The sequence below is a fragment of the Meles meles genome, chromosome 8, assembly GCF_922984935.1.
Source record: "Meles meles chromosome 8, mMelMel3.1 paternal haplotype, whole genome shotgun sequence".
Classification (NCBI taxonomy): Eukaryota; Metazoa; Chordata; class Mammalia; order Carnivora; family Mustelidae; genus Meles; species Meles meles.
This window is the reverse complement of record NC_060073.1, coordinates 106,373,879-106,389,653: the sequence shown is the minus strand read 5'-3', so window position 1 is coordinate 106,389,653 and position 15,775 is coordinate 106,373,879. Positions and strand designations below refer to the sequence as shown.

Genomic DNA, 15,775 nt, shown 5'->3' with positions numbered 1-15,775 from the left:
TGGCATGGCAGCTCCAGAGTCACCAGATCCTTTCATCTCTTTGCTGCCTATAGTGCTGGCTGCTCGCAGGGTCTCTTCAGAGTCCAGCGTGGCTGCTGGCTCCCCAGCCATCGTGTCTGGGCTGCAGGCAGGAAGAACAGGAATAGAGTACAAAAGGGGTAGCTTCCAGCTCATTCTGTTCCTTTTAAGGTGCTGTCTTGGGAACTTCACCCAATAACTTATGTTTATTCTTTAAAGAGGTTTTCTTAGAAAGTTTACTTAATAATTTCCATGCATATCTCCTGAGTTACCTCTGGCTGCAAAGGAAACCGGGAAATGTCGTCCTTGAGCCGGGCCTCTTTACCTGACAGCATAAAATCAGTGCCCCTTTAGGAGGAGAGCATGGAAGAGTGGCTACTGAGAACGTAATCAGCCGTCTGTCACAGGCCCGGGGAGGGACAGGTGCTACAAAAAGGTGTTAATATGTTTTTCACTTACTTAGCAATGTAACTGAAGGATAAATCTTTTTCTCTTGGATAGAACATGCAAAAGTGGTAGACTTACTTTTACATCATACATAGCCAAGAGTGTATAAAGTGTTTATTTAGAGAGAGTAATAGAAAACCCATTTCCAGCTACCTAGAGAACTGGGGACAGTTGCTGTCATTAGCCCAACACAGAATTTGGTGACCCAGGGCCCACCCTTCTGTCACCCCTTTGGGATCCCCTGCCAGGCAGCATCCTCCTCTTCCAGCCAAATGAAAATTGGGGCAGGTGTCCCCCAAATGTGGTATGACTTAGCTGATCTTAACAGGCAGAGCCTAGGAGGAAATCCTGGTAGTGTCTCCCTGCCAGGCTCCTTCCTTCTTCCTGGCTACCCCAGGCCTGGCTGACTGTGCTTTCTATCCCTTGCTAAACCCCCAGCTCCAGAAGGTCTCCAGGAACCCTCTTAGGTAGAGGTGAAGACTAGCCTGCCAAAAGTAGCTGACTCAGGACCTGAAACATGGTAGTTGCTCAATAAATTGTAGCTCTTGATTTTATTTCCAGTTGAAATCAATGGTTTCAGTGGCCTTCATGAAGTGATTTTTCTGTCAGTCGTGCCCTGTCAAACTTGCTGTGAAACAGTTCCTTGTGAGAACCCTGTTGCTGCTTACACATGAGTCTGTCTGAGGGCTGGGGCTTTCTTTGCTGGGCAAATTCCACTTGGTAGAAATTTCTGGAAGCCACAGCTGACTCTGTAGCAGATACTTCTTGACTGAGAAGGCAGGCAGGAAGACAGGCTGACCCTTAGTTTCTTTAGTCATAAAACGAAGAGATTGAATTTAATTGTGAGATGAAGAGAGACTGTTGTCAAATGAAGGACTTGACCTCTCAGGGCCCTCCGAGCTCTGACATCCTGTGGTGCTGTGTGGAAAATGGAGCCACAGGACAAGGAGAAAGGGTTTTTGGGGAATCCAGGAGGGAGGATTTTCATTTAACTCAAATTTTTTGTCACAATGGAAGAGAGCAGTGGTGCAAGTCACTTGAAATAGAAAATGACCCTAAAGGGGTTCCTGGGGGGCTCTGTCGTTAAACATCTGCTTTCAGTTCCGGTCATGATTCCGCATGGCCCTGGGATCGAGCCTTGCACTGGGCTCCCTGCTCAGTGGGAAGCCTGCTTCTCCCTCTCCCATTCCCCTTGCTTGTGTTCCCTCTTTCACTGTGTCTCTGTCAAATAAATAAAATCTTTTAAAAAAATTTAAAAAAGAAAGAAAAGAAAATGACCTGAAATCTTCTTTGGCTTTGGAATTCACCAGGAAGCTTTTCAAAGACATTGTCTTCTGAATCATGTTTTTTCCTTTTCTAAAAGATTTTATTTATTTATTTGTCAGAGAGAAAGAGCCAGTGAGCAGAAGCAGGCTCACCGCTGAGCTGGGAGCCCAATGCAGGACTCCATCCCAGGACCCTCGGGATCATGACCTAAGCCAAAGGCAGTGGCTTAACCAGCTGAGCCACCCAGGCGTTCTGAATCATGTTTTTGTTAGGCTTGAGTTCCCTGAGTGCACAGCACACAGCCCCTGGTCTTGTGGGGGCCGTGTGGGCGGGGCTATCTGCCTGGGATGAAATGCTTATTGTGGTTTGACCATAAATAAGACGTCCCTCACGGATCATCGGCGCTTGCTGGTAGGTTGGGGCTGGGTGATGCTGTTCCAATCCCACAGACATTTATGGAGCACCTACTTCATGTCAGCAACTGTGTTCGGCACCTCAGATATAACAGACTCTAAGACATGATTCTTTCTCTGGAGCAGCTCCCAAACTTGTAAGGAAAAGGCATACACAAAAGATGAAATTACGATACGCGGTACAGAGCAGCATGGGACAAGCGTGGGCCTCACAGAAAGGGCGAGGGGAACAGAAAGGCTAATTGATGAAGCTGGAGGGACTTGGGGAGACTTCTCTGAGAGGAGGAAGCCGGGTGTGAGCGGTGAATGTGTCTCGGTCAAGTGAAAAAGGGATTTCTCGGGGGAGGCAGCCGCACGAACGGGGCCCAGAGGCCAGGGGGAGTGTGGTGGCATGGAGAGGCAGTGGCTCCCCCGATGTGGCTGGAACTGTTGACCAGGCTGTGAGTGAGAGCACGTGGCGCCGGAGCCGGGCTGGGACCAGATTGCGTCTGTCCTTGAGTGAATGCCGTGCCGAGGTGTACCTGTTCGCAGAGGGGAGCCCCTGGCAGAAATGCTGTCTGGGTTCAAGCAGCCTGTCGTCCTCTTGCTGCAGCAAAGAGCAGGAAGCGTTCCTGGTCCCCCCTTACCCTGGAAGGTCTTACATGGAGACAGCAGGACCCGGATTTAGGAAACTTCACAGGCACGCTACAGGCGTTTGGGGCCGAGAGTTGGGGATGATGACAAACTTGCCCTTCTTTTCCATCTCAGTTCCCTGAAGGAGCAGCTGCGGAAAGCCACCGAGGAGGAGGAGACTCAGATGAGAGAGGAGGAGAGCCGGAGGCTGTCCCAGCTCCGGGCCCAGGTGCAGTCCAGCACCGAAGCAGACAAGGGCCGCATTAGGTGAGCGCACTGCGAGCCGGCCGCCCCGGCGGAGCCACCCTGAATGCACGGGCCCGTCCCATTCCTTCTGTCTGTCCACCCAGGGCTGAGCAGGAGGCTTCCCTGCAGAGGCTGAGAGAAGAGCTGGAGTCTCTCCAGAAGGCCGAGAGGGCCAGCTTGGAACGGCGGAGCAGACAGATGCTGGAGCAGCTCAAGGAAGAGATGGAGGCCTCGGAGAAGAGAGAGCGGGCTGCTCTGAGTGCCGAGAAGGAGGCGGCTTTGCAGCAGCTCAGGGAGCGGCTGGAGCAGGAGAGGAAAGACGTGAGCCTGCAGTGTGGAGCCTCCCCTCTGACATGCCCCTGGGCTGCCTGGGGAGGGGCTGGGTGCCAGGCTGGGCATGCGGGGTGGGGGGACGGGCATGGAGGAGGGGTCTGCACCGCTGGCATGGGAGATGGGGGACGGTTGGTAGGCCGACTGTCTGGGCCCATCAGTCCGCGCGGGCCCGGCCGTCTCAGGGCAGGTGCTAGGCCAGGTCTATCGAGGGAACGGCAGGTGTGCAGGGGCGCTCTTTAGGGCCAGCGGTAGCTGGTGCTGGACGTGACAGTGAAGAGGTTGGAGGGGAAATGGCCTGTGGATTTGGGAAGATTTCATGACTGAAAGAACTTAGACCAGGCCAGGTTCTGAGTACAAGGTGCCCTGTCCCCATCCCTGTCCCGGAGGGCCATCTGCGATGACCTTTCACCTCTCCTGCTGTAAAAAGATCGCGCACTTGGGGGGCGTTGTCTTTAGTCTTTACTCCCTGTGCATTCAGTTCTGTCCGTCTCCTGATGGTCTGTCTCCAGATAAGAGCAGGAAGTAAGGGACAGTCCGGCCACTTGGAACTTTTTTGCTAGATAAGGAGAGACTACGGGAGGTGGGGGAGGGCGTCCCTGTCGCACAGGTGCTCGGGCAGATTGTGCTGGACCTCCAGCCCTCACAGCCTCAGGCCCTCGGAGGCCTAAGTATGACCTGTGTATCTGGGGCTTAGCCCAGCGGCAGGGGTTTGGGAGTGGTGACCTGAGGCTTACTGAAATGCCCCTTCACGCTGGCCTTCATTTCCCGTTCGTTTGCTAGTTATAATCTTTAGGGACGGAGTTATTCTGGGGGGACAAAGATGTGTCTGTGTTTCCCCTTGGCCCTTTAGCTAGAAGGGAGTCAGGCATGGTCTTCCTCCCTCCGGGGTCAGTGCCCGGCCAGGCTTCCCTGCCCTGCACCCCTCACAGGCCCCCTGTTGCTCCCCAGGCAGCGGCAGCACTGGAGAGGGAGCACAGGGCCGAGCTGGAGCAGCTCTCTTCCTCGCTGGAGGCCAAGCACAGGGAGGTGAGATGCAGCCGGCCCTGGGCTGCCTGCAGAGCCTGCGTCCTGCTCCCTCAGTGACAGCCTCAAGGCCCCTTTGCTGCTGGCGGGCAGAACTCGACCCCAGGCCTGCCACTGGGGCGGGAGCCTCCTTGTCCCCGAAGCCCCCCCGGGGTTGGGTGCTGGGCCCCGGCAGGTGAGTCCCTGAGGCTGCTCCGTGGTGCTGAGTGTCCCGTCCCTCGTGCTGGGGCCTCCTCAGGTAGTCTCCAGCCTGCAGAGGAAGATGGAGGACGCCCAGCAGAAAGAGGCAGCCCAGCTGCAGGAGAGCCTCGGTCGGGCGGAGCAGAGGGCTCATCAGAGGGCTCACCACATGCTCGAATATGAGCAAGAGGTACGTGCTGCTGGGCTCCCTCGACCTCATGTGTGTCTGACCTGGGTGCTCTGTCCTGGCCCTGCAGACCCGGCTCTGCTCCGGAAGGCGCGGCGGGGACCGGGTCTTCTGGTTGTGTTTCTGTGCCTCCGCTCCCTCGAGCCGGGTGCTTCTCCAGCCCCGTGCCCCGGGCGTGAGTGTGGAGGGGTGCATGTGCTCCCCCTTCCAGTGCCTTGGTCCCCATGTGCTGGGCCCCCCCCTCGCGCCTGCGTGTCACATCCCCACTGCCTACCCTGCAGCTCAGTGGCCTCCTGCGAGAGAAGCGCCAGGAGGTGGAGAGGGAACACGAGAGGAAGATGGACAGGATGAAGGAGGAGCACCAGCAGGTGGTGGCTGAAGCCAGAGAGCAGTACGAGGCCGAGGTGACTTGTCCCTGCCCCCATGCATGGACACAGCACACGCGTGCACACACACAGACACGGCACGTGCGCACACGCGCACACGCCCTGCGGTCCCCGGCAGCTGGCTGGCCTACACTGGTGCAGTCCTGACGGCCAGTTCACTCCAGCAGCCGCAGCAGACCGGTGCTCTTCCTTCCGTGAGCGGCTGGGCCCGCAGGGACTGAGTTCCTACCCCGTGTTAGCAGTGTTCTCAGCTCCTGACGGGTGCGGACTCATTTAGTCCTCCCAGCACCCCGAGGAGGTGCAGACTATCGCGACCTCCAGTCTGAAAGTGGAACGGAGACTTGGAGCATAAACCCCTTTCCCAAGGGCTCCAGGCTAGTAAGTCGCGGAGCTGAGATTCAAGCCCCGATTGACCCCAAAGCCTTCGGCTTTAACCAGCCCGACACCAAGCTATCAGGGTTAACCAGACTTCCCAGCACACACAGACTGGCAAGAGCCTGACCCTCCTTGAGTCTGATCTGCCCCTCTTCAGCCTCCCCCATAGGTGGGCTGGCTCACGGGGTGAACAGGGGCGGTGGTGGGACCTCACTTTGGCTCGCAGCTGGGCCTCGGCCCAGGGTTTCTAGGCTCTTGTTCCAGTACCTGGAACCCATATCCCAGCCTGTCCGAATGGTCCTTTCCCACACAGAAGTCGCTGGTCTCTGATAAAATGTCACAGGCTCCCTTTCTAAACCGATGCAGACCTTGCTTAAGAGTAGTGATAATTTATTAATGAGCTTTTCCCTCGAGGAAGCTGCACACAGTGGACAGCAGGACAGGCAGATTTCCACTGTTGGGGGGGGGGTAGGTCTCAGAGCAGCGCCTGCTTCAGTGGCAGAGAGGGGTGCAGGCTTTCTTGGTGGGGAGGCCCGGGTGCTCCTCCGTGCTCTCCTCTTCTTGAAGAGCTGGCCCTGGAAAGCCGCTGAGGTCCCTGACCCGAGTCTGCCAGCCCCTCACGCTGGCAGGACAGGGGCTTTAGGCAGGTGAGGGCCACTGCCGTTGCCCACCAGCAGCCTCCTGTCCCGGGCAGGAGAGAAAGCAGCGGGCGGAACTGCTGGGCCACCTGACCGGGGAGCTGGAGCGCCTGCACCGGTCCCACGAGCGAGAACTGGAGGCCAGGAGGCAGATGCAGGACAGGCAGCTTGAGGACTTGCGGCGTCGGCACCGGGAGCAGGTGGGGGCTCCGGGTGGTCACTGGGGACCAGGGTGGGTGAGCCCCCTTGGACACCTCCATGCAGGAGAAGTGGGGGGAAAATGGCCAGCAGAGCCTGGACAGCTTCAGGTGTGGGGGGTCTCTCATGGGTCATCGCCAGCCAGGGCACGTGTGCTCCTGTTTTCTGGGCCAGCAAACGTCCCTGGGATTAGAGGAGGTCAGCGCCCCCAGGACCTGGGGTGGGTGCTTTGTCTCTCCTTGCCCCCACCGGGAAGGTGCTGCTTTCACGGGGGCCTCAAGGGCAAGTGGGATGAGGCCAAGCCTCGCTTGGAGGGTGTGCTGTGGAAGGGGGGGTCCAGAGCTCCCTCCTGTGCCCTCGGCTAATGCCTTGCACTCTTTCTACACATATTTCTGTGCAGGAAAGGAAACTCCAAGATTTAGAGGTGGAACTTGAAACCAGAACCAAAGATGTCAAGGCTAAATTGGCTCACCTGGGCCTCCAGGTGAGAGAGCGGGAGCTGAGGATAGGATCCCCAGGGGCCCCGGACCTTGGAGTTGTAGCTCTCCTAGGAGAGCTCGGAGCCTCCTGTCCCTTAGAGCCGGGGTGCCTGGACACCCACTTCTTCCCCTTCCCTGCAGGAGGAGACGGCCCGAAAGGAGCAGCAGCAGCTCCTCGACGCGCAGAGGCAGGCTGCGCTGGAGAGCGAGGTTCGGCGGGCTCCCTTGTCCTCCCTCACCTCCGCCCTGTGCCCTTTCCCTTCCCTCCCTCTCTTCCCGCAACCTCTCACCTTTGGCCCACCCGCTCTGTCCCCAGCTTTAGGGTTCCAATGACAGCACAGCCCCCTGGAAGGAGCCCAGCTGGGGACCCCTGTGGGCGAGGGCCGTGGAGAGGGGCAGAGCCTGCACGCCTCCTGCCCTCCGCACAGCGACTTCGCGGGGCTTGAGGTCCACGCTTGCTCCCGTGCTGCCCCGCCTGCCTTTGTCCCACGTGTCTCCAGGTGCTTCTGTCTTTTCAGGAGGTCACAGCCAGCTACCAGCACTTGGAGGAGGCAAAGAAGGAGCACACGCACCTGTTGGAGTCCAACCGACAGCTCCGAAGACTCCTGGATGAGCTTCGGGCCCGCAGGGCGGAGCTGGAGTCCCAGGTGGAGGCGCTGCAGACCCAGAGTCGGAGGCTGCAGAAGCACATCAGGTGGCCTGGGGCCCTGCACTTGGCCTCCCTGCTGCCCCCTGCCTGCCAGTGACACGCCTGGGCCCCCGTCTGCTCTGGCGGGGGTGGAGCTGGGTGGAGGGGCTCTGCTGCCTTAGGCAGGGGTAGGGCGTGAGAGGTGTGAACGGCTCCTGTCGTGTCGTGTCGTGCCCACCCCCCCAGTCCTGCTGCCTTCCTGAGATCAGGGCTGGAAGCCCACCCCAGCAGTCACCATGACCTGCTGCCCCCCTGCCCCCCCATCACAGCGACCTGGAGGCTGAAGCTCAGAGGAAGCAGGACACGTTGAAAGAGCTGGAAGCTAAGGACAGCAGCGCTGCCCCACGTTTTGAGCCAGACCTCCACATTGAGGACCTGAGGAAGTCTCTTGGGACTGTGAGTTTCTGTGCTGTGGAAGGGACAGGGTGGTGGGACAGGGGTGAGGCTCCTGGAGGGGTCCTGGCTTTGCTTTATCTACCACCTTAGCCTCCTGTCCTTAATAGTCCCCCTTCCTCATTGCCATCTGTCAAATGATGGCTATAAGCGAACGGTGCCCAGCAGCCCCCAGAGCCATTTCTGTGTTTAGGCCCCTGGGAGAGGCTTTGGGGGTCCCTTGAGCAGGCAGTGTATCGGATGTTGACTGGGCCTTTTTTACTGTGTGTCCTTAGAACCAGACCAAAGAGGTACCCTCTTTTCTCTCCCAGAGCAAGGAGGAGACCGACTTGTCCTTGGACAGGTGAGTTCTGATAGCCTTAGTTTGGGTCCAGGAGTCCATGAAAGGGTGAGTGCCTACACCACAGACCTGAACAGAAATGGGTTGACCATGACCACCACTGGGGCTTGGTTCAGGGCCAAGGACCTGGGGCACCAAGGGAATTTCTTTAGCAAGCCAAGAAGCTGCCCCTGGTGACCGCTGGCATAGCATGCTGGGATCTGCTGCTCTCTCGCTGAGGACCAGCCTGCTGGGAGTGTCTGGGCATCTCTCTGGAGGCCCTAGGCCCAGTCCCTTTAGAGACAGGATGGAGGGACCGTGCAGCAGGCTGCACACCATAGTGTGAAGACCTCGCAGTCTGTGTTCAGGGTGGGCCCCTCGGGCAAGCGCTCAGGTGACCCGGAGTGGTTCTCAGCGCGCATGTGCTTTCCCTTTCCAACCCCCTGCCCTGGCCTGGCCTCCCCCAGCGTCCGGCACTACCTCTCTGCCGAGGGAATGGCTCTCCGCAGTGCCAAGGAGTTCCTGGTACGGCAGACGCGCTCCATGCGGCGGCGGCAGTCGGCTCTGAAGGCCGCGCAGCAGCACTGGCGCCGGGAGCTGGCCCGCGCTCCGGAGGCCACCAAGGATCCCCCGGGCACCAAGGCCCTGGAGGACGCGCGCCAAGACCTGGAGGAGGTTGGGAGCCTTGAGGGGAGCCCGCTGGTCCTGCGGGGTGCTGGGTTGGGGAACGGGACCAGTCACCTCCGGTGATTGTGGGTTCCCCACAGCGTGGTCACATTGGCCCTGGGGCCCTGGGGCCCCGGGACAGGGGCTGCAGGTTATCCATGTCCGTGAGGATGAGAGCCCCTGACGTTGACGTGCACACGCGCACGATGCTTTCTCGGTCCTCACGGTAACCAGAGGTGATTGTCCACTTCCTAGGTGACAAGGACAAGTAAGGTTTTTAAAATTGCACATCCATGTTTTGCTGGCCCTTTCCGCCCCACTAAAGACTGTGGTTCATCAGGGAGTCTTCTGAGCACACGGGGTGGAATCGCCTGTCTGATGGCCTTTTCACTGTGACGTGGGCCAGGACTTTAAGGAGCCAACCGAGCGGGGCTGGCTCCCTAGACTTCCGATGGTGCTCGGGGCTGCTATGGGCCCGGCTTCCCAGGGCCATCTGCAGGCCGCCATCGGGCCCTTGCGGCTCTGCCTGGTGCTGAGAGGCTGGGCGGCAGGAGCAGGGGCACTAGTGACCCTGGGGTGACAGTAACCCTTTGAGACTGGGTTAGGTGCGGGCCCAGGGCTCAGTCTGGAACCGTCTACCTCACTGAATCCTCATGAGCCTGGAACAGTAGTTTCTCCTCTCGAGAGGACAGTCCACACTGAGAGCTACCTGGTCCAGCATCACCCAGACAACAGCACACAGAGCCGGGACTCCAGCACCTTCCCTGAGCCCCCGGGTCTGTCGTCCCCTCTCTCTCTGGCGCCAGGAGACCAGGCACCTGGATGAGATGAAGTCAGCCATGCGGAAGGGCCACGACCTGCTGAAGAAGAAGGAGGAGAAGCTGAATCAGCTGGAGTCCTCTCTCCGGGAGGAGGTGCGGTGTGGCCTCCCTCTTCTGTTCCTGGGCTGCGGGTGGTTCTTTGGTCCCGTCGGGGGAGGAGCTGGGGCTGTGGGCTGGCCAGATGGCAGTGGCTTTGAGGTTGCTGAGGTCCTAAGCAGACCCGGCACCTCGTGCTGCAGCCTCTCGAGAGGCTCTGGCCCCTGCTGTGGTTCCTGAGGAGAGCTGGACCCTGGGGTCAGCAGTGGGTCGGGAATGGACACACCTAGGCTTTCCTCCCTTCTCTGTGGCCTCATCCACATTGCTCTGAATGCTGGAGGCATGGGGGTGGCAGGAGGGAAGCCTGGGTTTGCTGCAGGGCAGGGGCTCTGGTCCTGTGTCCTCCTAGCCCCCGCCTCCCTCCCACCCCCCCCGCCCACGCTGCAAGGCAGCCTGTATGTGTCCTTCTCCCAGAACTTCAGGTCCCAGAGGGGCCCCAGCCATCATATGGACAAGGGACAGGAGACACAGGGCAAACGCCAATACTCAATGCTGCTTATACCCCTCAGGCTTTAGATGAGGACACTCGGCGACAGCCCAAGAAGGGGGTGACATTTGACCTCAGCGACACGGACGACGTGAGCAATGCAAGCTCCGAATCCTGCCCCCTGCCTCACCATGAGTGGCAATGTCGGCAGGGGGAGGACCATGGTATCCATGGAGAGGGAGGGGCTTGGGGGGGCCAAGGGGCAGCTTCCCTCCTTCAGCCGTGCATGGGTGGGTCTGTGGGAGCCCGTACCTGGAGCAGGCCCGCAGGAGCACTCGGGAAGAGGGACCTTGTGGGGGTTTGCCAGCATATAGGGCAGAAAGGGTCCGGAGCTACCTAAATGCACAGGGACCCTCCCGTGCCTTCTGAGAGGTATTCTCCCTCTGCCGCTCTGGTCTGCAGCGGGGCAGAGGGCCATCTCCTCCTCCTTCCTTGCCTGCTCCCTGGAGAGGCTTTCTCCCGTCTGCCAGCTTCCCGTCTGCACCATCTGGAACACAGAAGCTCTGCTGTCCCCCTTGTCCCCATGGGCCGAGGGGCTGTGCTCCGGCAGACCAGGAGGGCAGCCAGGAGGGTGCTGCCATGCCTGGGGCCGTCCTGGGCCCTGAAGCTGAGTCCTTCCCTCCCTTTTAGTCAACCTGACTGCAAGTGCCACGTTGCCCTACAAGTTCCACTACCTGAGCAGCAGCCTTCAGCGGATCAGCAGCCAGCTGAACGGCGTCCTCAGCATGCTGGGCAGTCTCAACCCCCAGCCGCCGCCGCTCTTCACTTCCACGCCAGTGCCTGCCCCGCCCCGGAACCCCAGGGGTACCCCCATACCCGCCTGCCCCTCCCTGGCTCGGGTCTCGGCCTGGCCGCCGGTGGAGCCCACAACCACCCAGTGGGCCTGGGACCCCGGGCTGGGCCCCAGGCTCTCCTCCTCCGTGGCTCAAACAGTGGACGACTTCCTGCTGGAGAAGTGGCGCAAGTATTTCCCAAGTAAGCCTCCCGTCCCTTCTTCCTCCTTCGCTGGCTCCTTGCTGACTTGGTTTTCTCTTTCTGCTGTGGCGTGGCCCATCCTATTATGGGAGGAAGGCTTGCTTGCAACCCTGCAGCCACAGGTTCTGTGGGCCATGACGGTTGACCTGGAGCCTTTCTGATGGGAGCTGGAGCTCAGCAGAACCTAAAAGGTCATCCCTATCCTCACTGTAAAAACTGCCATCTTGTGCCTTATGTGAGGGGCCAGGCCTGAGTCCTTCTAATAACCCTCTGAGAGAGGAATATTTATCCCCACCTTACAGATGAGAAAACTGAGACTCAGGTTAAGGGCTGTGCTCCAGGGTACCGGGGAGTAAAAAACACACTGGAGTGTGGTCCTCTGGCTCTGTGACTTCAGGGTTCTGCTCAGAATCCCCTGGCCATACAGCTTTGCCCAAAAGTTACATATCTGTTCTCTGCCTTAACCCAAATAGAAAAGTAGATTCGATTTTACAAATAAATAGGACAGTTCCTGTCTCTCACCTCCAACCCCTGAAGCCTCTGCTGTTGTGTTGTCTGTGGGAGGCAGGAGGCGTGCTGGTGAGCTGGGAGGCGGCCTGTGGGGGCTGGCTTCTGCAACCCATTTCTGGATGATTTCCTCCCACTTTTCCAGCTGGAGTACCGTTCCTCAGCAGTAGCCCCGCACCCCTGGAGAACAGGCTGGGTTACGTGTCTGCCAGGTAAGCTCCCTGTGGGCTCAGGGTGGAACCACACAGGCCTGCTGCTTGCAGCGCCTCCCAGCAGAGCAGAAGTTTGGTCACGTTGCCCAGAGAGCCCGAACCGATCCCCACAAAGCTGCCTGGGTCTCAGGTGCCTCTACCACCGTCAGAGAAAAGTCTGCCCTGCCGAGGTCCCAGGGGCGGCTGGTCTCACCTGGCCCAGCTCTATGAGGAAGCTGCCTGGTAGCACCTGCAGGGAGAAATCAGCCTTGGTAGGACCCTGCTCCTTGCCTGGCCCCTTCTGCCCTTGAGTGTGGCTTTTGTCTTTGCCATGGAGCTCGCTGTCTGCTTCATAGGCTCCCTTCTTCCTGCTGTCCTGCTGAGCCACATCTGGAGTGAGAGGAGCACGCTGTGGGAGAGGCAGATGGGCAGTTATCTAAACCTGTTAATTTCCCATTCATCTTCTTCCTTGCCAAGTGGAGCCCTGCCCCACCACAGGCGCCCAATCTTAAGCACCCCCACTTACCCCCTGGCCCACTCGGAACCGGACGCTGGGCAGGTACTGGAGTCACCAGGGGAAAGCTTTTGCTGCTCAGATGCGCCGGGACCAGGCAGAAGTGGGAGCCCTGACATCAGGAGTGCTCACCTAGGGGAGGGAGAGAGGGTGCCGTTCACCACCTTGGCTTGGGGGAACTGATGCTCATCATTCCAGAAGGGCATTCTTGCCAATGAAGGAAACTCGGGAGTTGCTAAAGCCACCCTGCGGAGGCCATGGCTGGTGTATGGGGTGTGCAGAGAGGAGGAGGGAGAGGCTTGGGGCTGGTCTGCTGTGCCATACAAGGGTCTCCTCCTTTCTCCTCCTCATGCTGGCCTCTGCCTTCCCAGTGAGCAGCTGCGCCTCCTGCAGCGGGCGCGTTCCCAGGGCTCCGGCCTCGAGGTGGGCAGCACAGACTTCCAGAGCATGATCGAGGCTAACCGAAAGTGGCTAGAACATTACAGGAATGACCCCAAGTTGTATCCTTTGCCTGATCCCTGAGCCTTGGTCCCTTCCTGCTGTTGTTGCTGGGATGGCAGAGGTGTGGCTGTGCCCTGGGTGGTGGGGGTGTCCCGGGGGGGTGCCCGTCTGGGCCTTGGCCCTTCCCTGGACCCGCTTAGCTGACCCGACCGCAGAGTCTTCCTTCACCTCGTGGCCAGACATCTCTTCTCTTCGGTGCCAAAGCCCGCAGCTACCTCAGGCCTTCTGCATCTGGGCCTGGATGAGAACAACAGACTGCGGGTGTATCATTACTAAGGCCCCGAGCCCCTCCCGCACCCCGACCAAGTGCCTGCGGAGCCGCCCGCGCTCTGGCCCCGACGCAGCATTCTCCTGCCCTGTCTGCTGCCTGCCCCGCTCGGAGGAACCCAGGGCTGCGCTGCAGACCATGAGCTGCCCCCCACCCCGAGACCGCGTACCTCAGGCTGGAGAGCATGGCCTCCTGCGGGCTCCTGTCTGGACAAGGCGACACCGACGTGGGGGTGTCCGAGCCCGGGCACCGGCAGGAGGACAAGGACGAGGTAGTAGGAGTTGCCTTCTGAGGCCAAGGGCCTGCGGGCTCTCTGTGCATGGGATTCCGGCAGTTGTGGACGTGTGGCCCTTAATTCACCAGGACGAAGCCCCCCAGCACGTCTGGACCCTGGGACCCATCTCTAATACCTCAGCCTCAGAGAGATCAGACCCTTTTCTTTGTCTCTCTCTTTTCTTTTTTTTTGTAAGTCTCCTTTCTTGAGCACTCTGTCTCAGGATTGGGCCCCGAGCCCTACCAGAGCTGGCTGGACTTTGGCCCCCCAGACGCTCTGCTGCCTCTCTTCCCTCTGCTGGCTCCGCGCTCCTTCCCTTCCCTTGGGCTCCTCCCAGAGTCCTCCCCCTCTCCCGCCCACCCCCAGCTCGAGTCTCAGGTCACAAGCATACGACTTGCAAGAAGCCAACGAGCCATAGGAGAAGTCTGGGGTGTCTCTGGGTCCATATCTTGGTTTTCTCTTTCTGGACCACCATGGGGAGAGTTGTGGGTTCTTGTTTCTGTCCCCTGGCAGCCCTCCTCTGGGCTGGGCCACGAAGGGCCGAGCTCCCTGCAGTCCTGCTTCCCCTCAGAGGGCTCCCCTGGGGGTTGCAGTGGATGTTCTCAGACATCTGTCCCATCGTTTAAATAAAATGCCCCCGTGTTTGTCTTGAAAGCTCTGGGGTTGCCCTTGCCTCTCCACTGCACAGCCACCGTCTCTGCCAGCCTACCTCTCCTCTCTTTGTCTAAGAAACTTTTGACCCCAACCCACACCCACTGTTTAGGCATCATCTACCATAGAGAAAAAATTGTTTCGTGATTTGGCTCCTCCTGGGTGCTTTGGGGCCAGTGCCTGTGTTACAGCCAGCTCTGTGACAAGCCTGTGTTTTCTACATCAATTAAATCCCTGCACGTCCATTTGCCACAAGGCAGTCGTGTGAATATGTCTCCTTCTCTTTGAAGGCCTTTGCCTCCCTCCTCTTAAGAATAAAGGAAGCGAAAACTAACACGCACAGGCCACCTCCCAGGTTTCTCATCTGCTCGTGACCGCGAGCCTGTAACCTCAGTGTATGGATGAAAACCCGGAGGCTCGGGGACCCAGAAGGGGCTGAGGTCCTGAAGGAAGTAGCCCAGTGTCCACCCAGCACAGCACCCCCGGCCGGCCCCCTCTGTGCGTCCCAGAGCTCCCCGTCCCTGCTGCGGGAAGTGCTGATTTGCTTCACCTCTCTCTCTCCGCACCCCCACTCTGCCACCTACCAGCTGGACCCTCGTCCTGCGTCCTGCTGTTTCCCAAAGACCATTGGGCATTGTTTTCTGCACGTACACAAATAACAGCGAAGCCCCCTGAAGGCCCAAGCTGGCAAAGTTAGGTGGGTTTTGTTTTCTTCTCCAGTGGTGTGAGCAGCCAACATAGTTTTTTGAGTTTGTAGCGACAAAATTGCTGGGAGAACCAACTGAGAAGGCCATGTTTCATGGATTTGCATGAGAAAACCAACTTAACACATACAAATTAACCCAGCTTCCATCAGTGGCCTAGCTGCTCTGATGCAGGGAGAGAGGAACGATGTAACATTTGCCCAATATCTCCAAATATTATCTCATTTAACCCTCTTAACCTGTGAAGTTGGTATTATCTTATGGATGGGGAACTTCAGGCTCAGAGAGGTTAAATGACTACAGCTCAGGTTCGCTCAGGATTTGAACTGAGATCTCTGCGTCTCTAAAAGCCGAGCTGTGTTGAGCCTGCTCCCCTAGGTCAGCGTCGTCACCTTCTGTCCTTCTGACTCACACCACGGTCCTGGCCAGCTTGATCTGAAGACCCGTGTCCCAGGGAGGGAGTGGCTTCTAGCTGGGTGAGCAACCCCCCCAACCTCAGGCCTTGGCCCAGATTTACTGGGGGACTTTTTCCAAAGATCCCAAAACTTTCCCCCCTCTCCCCTCAGGGACTGTAAAATCTAGCTGGGGAGTCTAGAATCCTAGAGCTTTGTAGCTGAACGGACCTTTGCAGACGGCTGTTCAGCCCCCTCCTGTTTATAGCAGCAGAAACAGCCTAAAGAGATTAGGGTTACCCAAAGTTACAGCCAGGACGTGGCAGAAGCAGGACCAAGACCTCATCCCACCCCCCAGCCTGGGGCTTCAGGAAAGAGTGTTTTAAAAAAGATCCTAATTTTGAACAGGCTACACGTTCACATGGCTCAGTATTCAAATGACACAAAAGTTACTCCATCCACTGGCCAGTCTTCTCCTTGAAGGTTCCTTCTGGAGATTTTATGCAAATACAAGAAAAGAAGGGGCA

At 58.5% G+C, this 15,775-nt stretch overlaps 1 protein-coding gene across 9 annotated transcripts in view; it reads left to right on the top strand.

Annotated features, from left to right (window-relative positions):
- The window catches only part of CEP164 (centrosomal protein 164), a 61,669-nt gene extending 47,183 nt beyond the window's left edge, over positions 1 to 14,486 (top strand). For 7 of the 9 annotated variants that reach the window (XM_046015985.1, XM_046015992.1, XM_046015989.1 and 4 more), the window contains 18 exons: positions 2,892 to 3,023; positions 3,107 to 3,323; positions 4,284 to 4,361; positions 4,597 to 4,728; positions 5,007 to 5,129; positions 6,181 to 6,324; positions 6,723 to 6,806; positions 6,943 to 7,011; positions 7,320 to 7,495; positions 7,759 to 7,885; positions 8,158 to 8,225; positions 8,669 to 8,876; positions 9,674 to 9,781; positions 10,294 to 10,435; positions 10,902 to 11,246; positions 11,899 to 11,965; positions 12,830 to 12,958; positions 13,139 to 14,486. In XM_046015985.1, coding sequence (XP_045871941.1) covers positions 2,892 to 3,023; positions 3,107 to 3,323; positions 4,284 to 4,361; positions 4,597 to 4,728; positions 5,007 to 5,129; positions 6,181 to 6,324; positions 6,723 to 6,806; positions 6,943 to 7,011; positions 7,320 to 7,495; positions 7,759 to 7,885; positions 8,158 to 8,225; positions 8,669 to 8,876; positions 9,674 to 9,781; positions 10,294 to 10,435; positions 10,902 to 11,246; positions 11,899 to 11,965; positions 12,830 to 12,958; positions 13,139 to 13,235 — 2,446 coding nt within the window. In that variant the 3' untranslated portion in view covers positions 13,236 to 14,486. Of the gene's footprint in view, positions 1 to 2,891; positions 3,024 to 3,106; positions 3,324 to 4,283; positions 4,362 to 4,596; positions 4,729 to 5,006; positions 5,130 to 6,180; positions 6,325 to 6,722; positions 6,807 to 6,942; positions 7,012 to 7,319; positions 7,496 to 7,758; positions 7,886 to 8,157; positions 8,226 to 8,668; positions 8,877 to 9,673; positions 9,782 to 10,293; positions 10,436 to 10,901; positions 11,247 to 11,898; positions 11,966 to 12,421; positions 12,504 to 12,829; positions 12,959 to 13,134 lie in introns of those variants that run through there. The other 2 variants (XM_046015987.1, XM_046015988.1) reach the window with 2 other exon arrangements.
- The last annotated feature ends 1,289 nt before the right edge of the window (positions 14,487 to 15,775 follow it).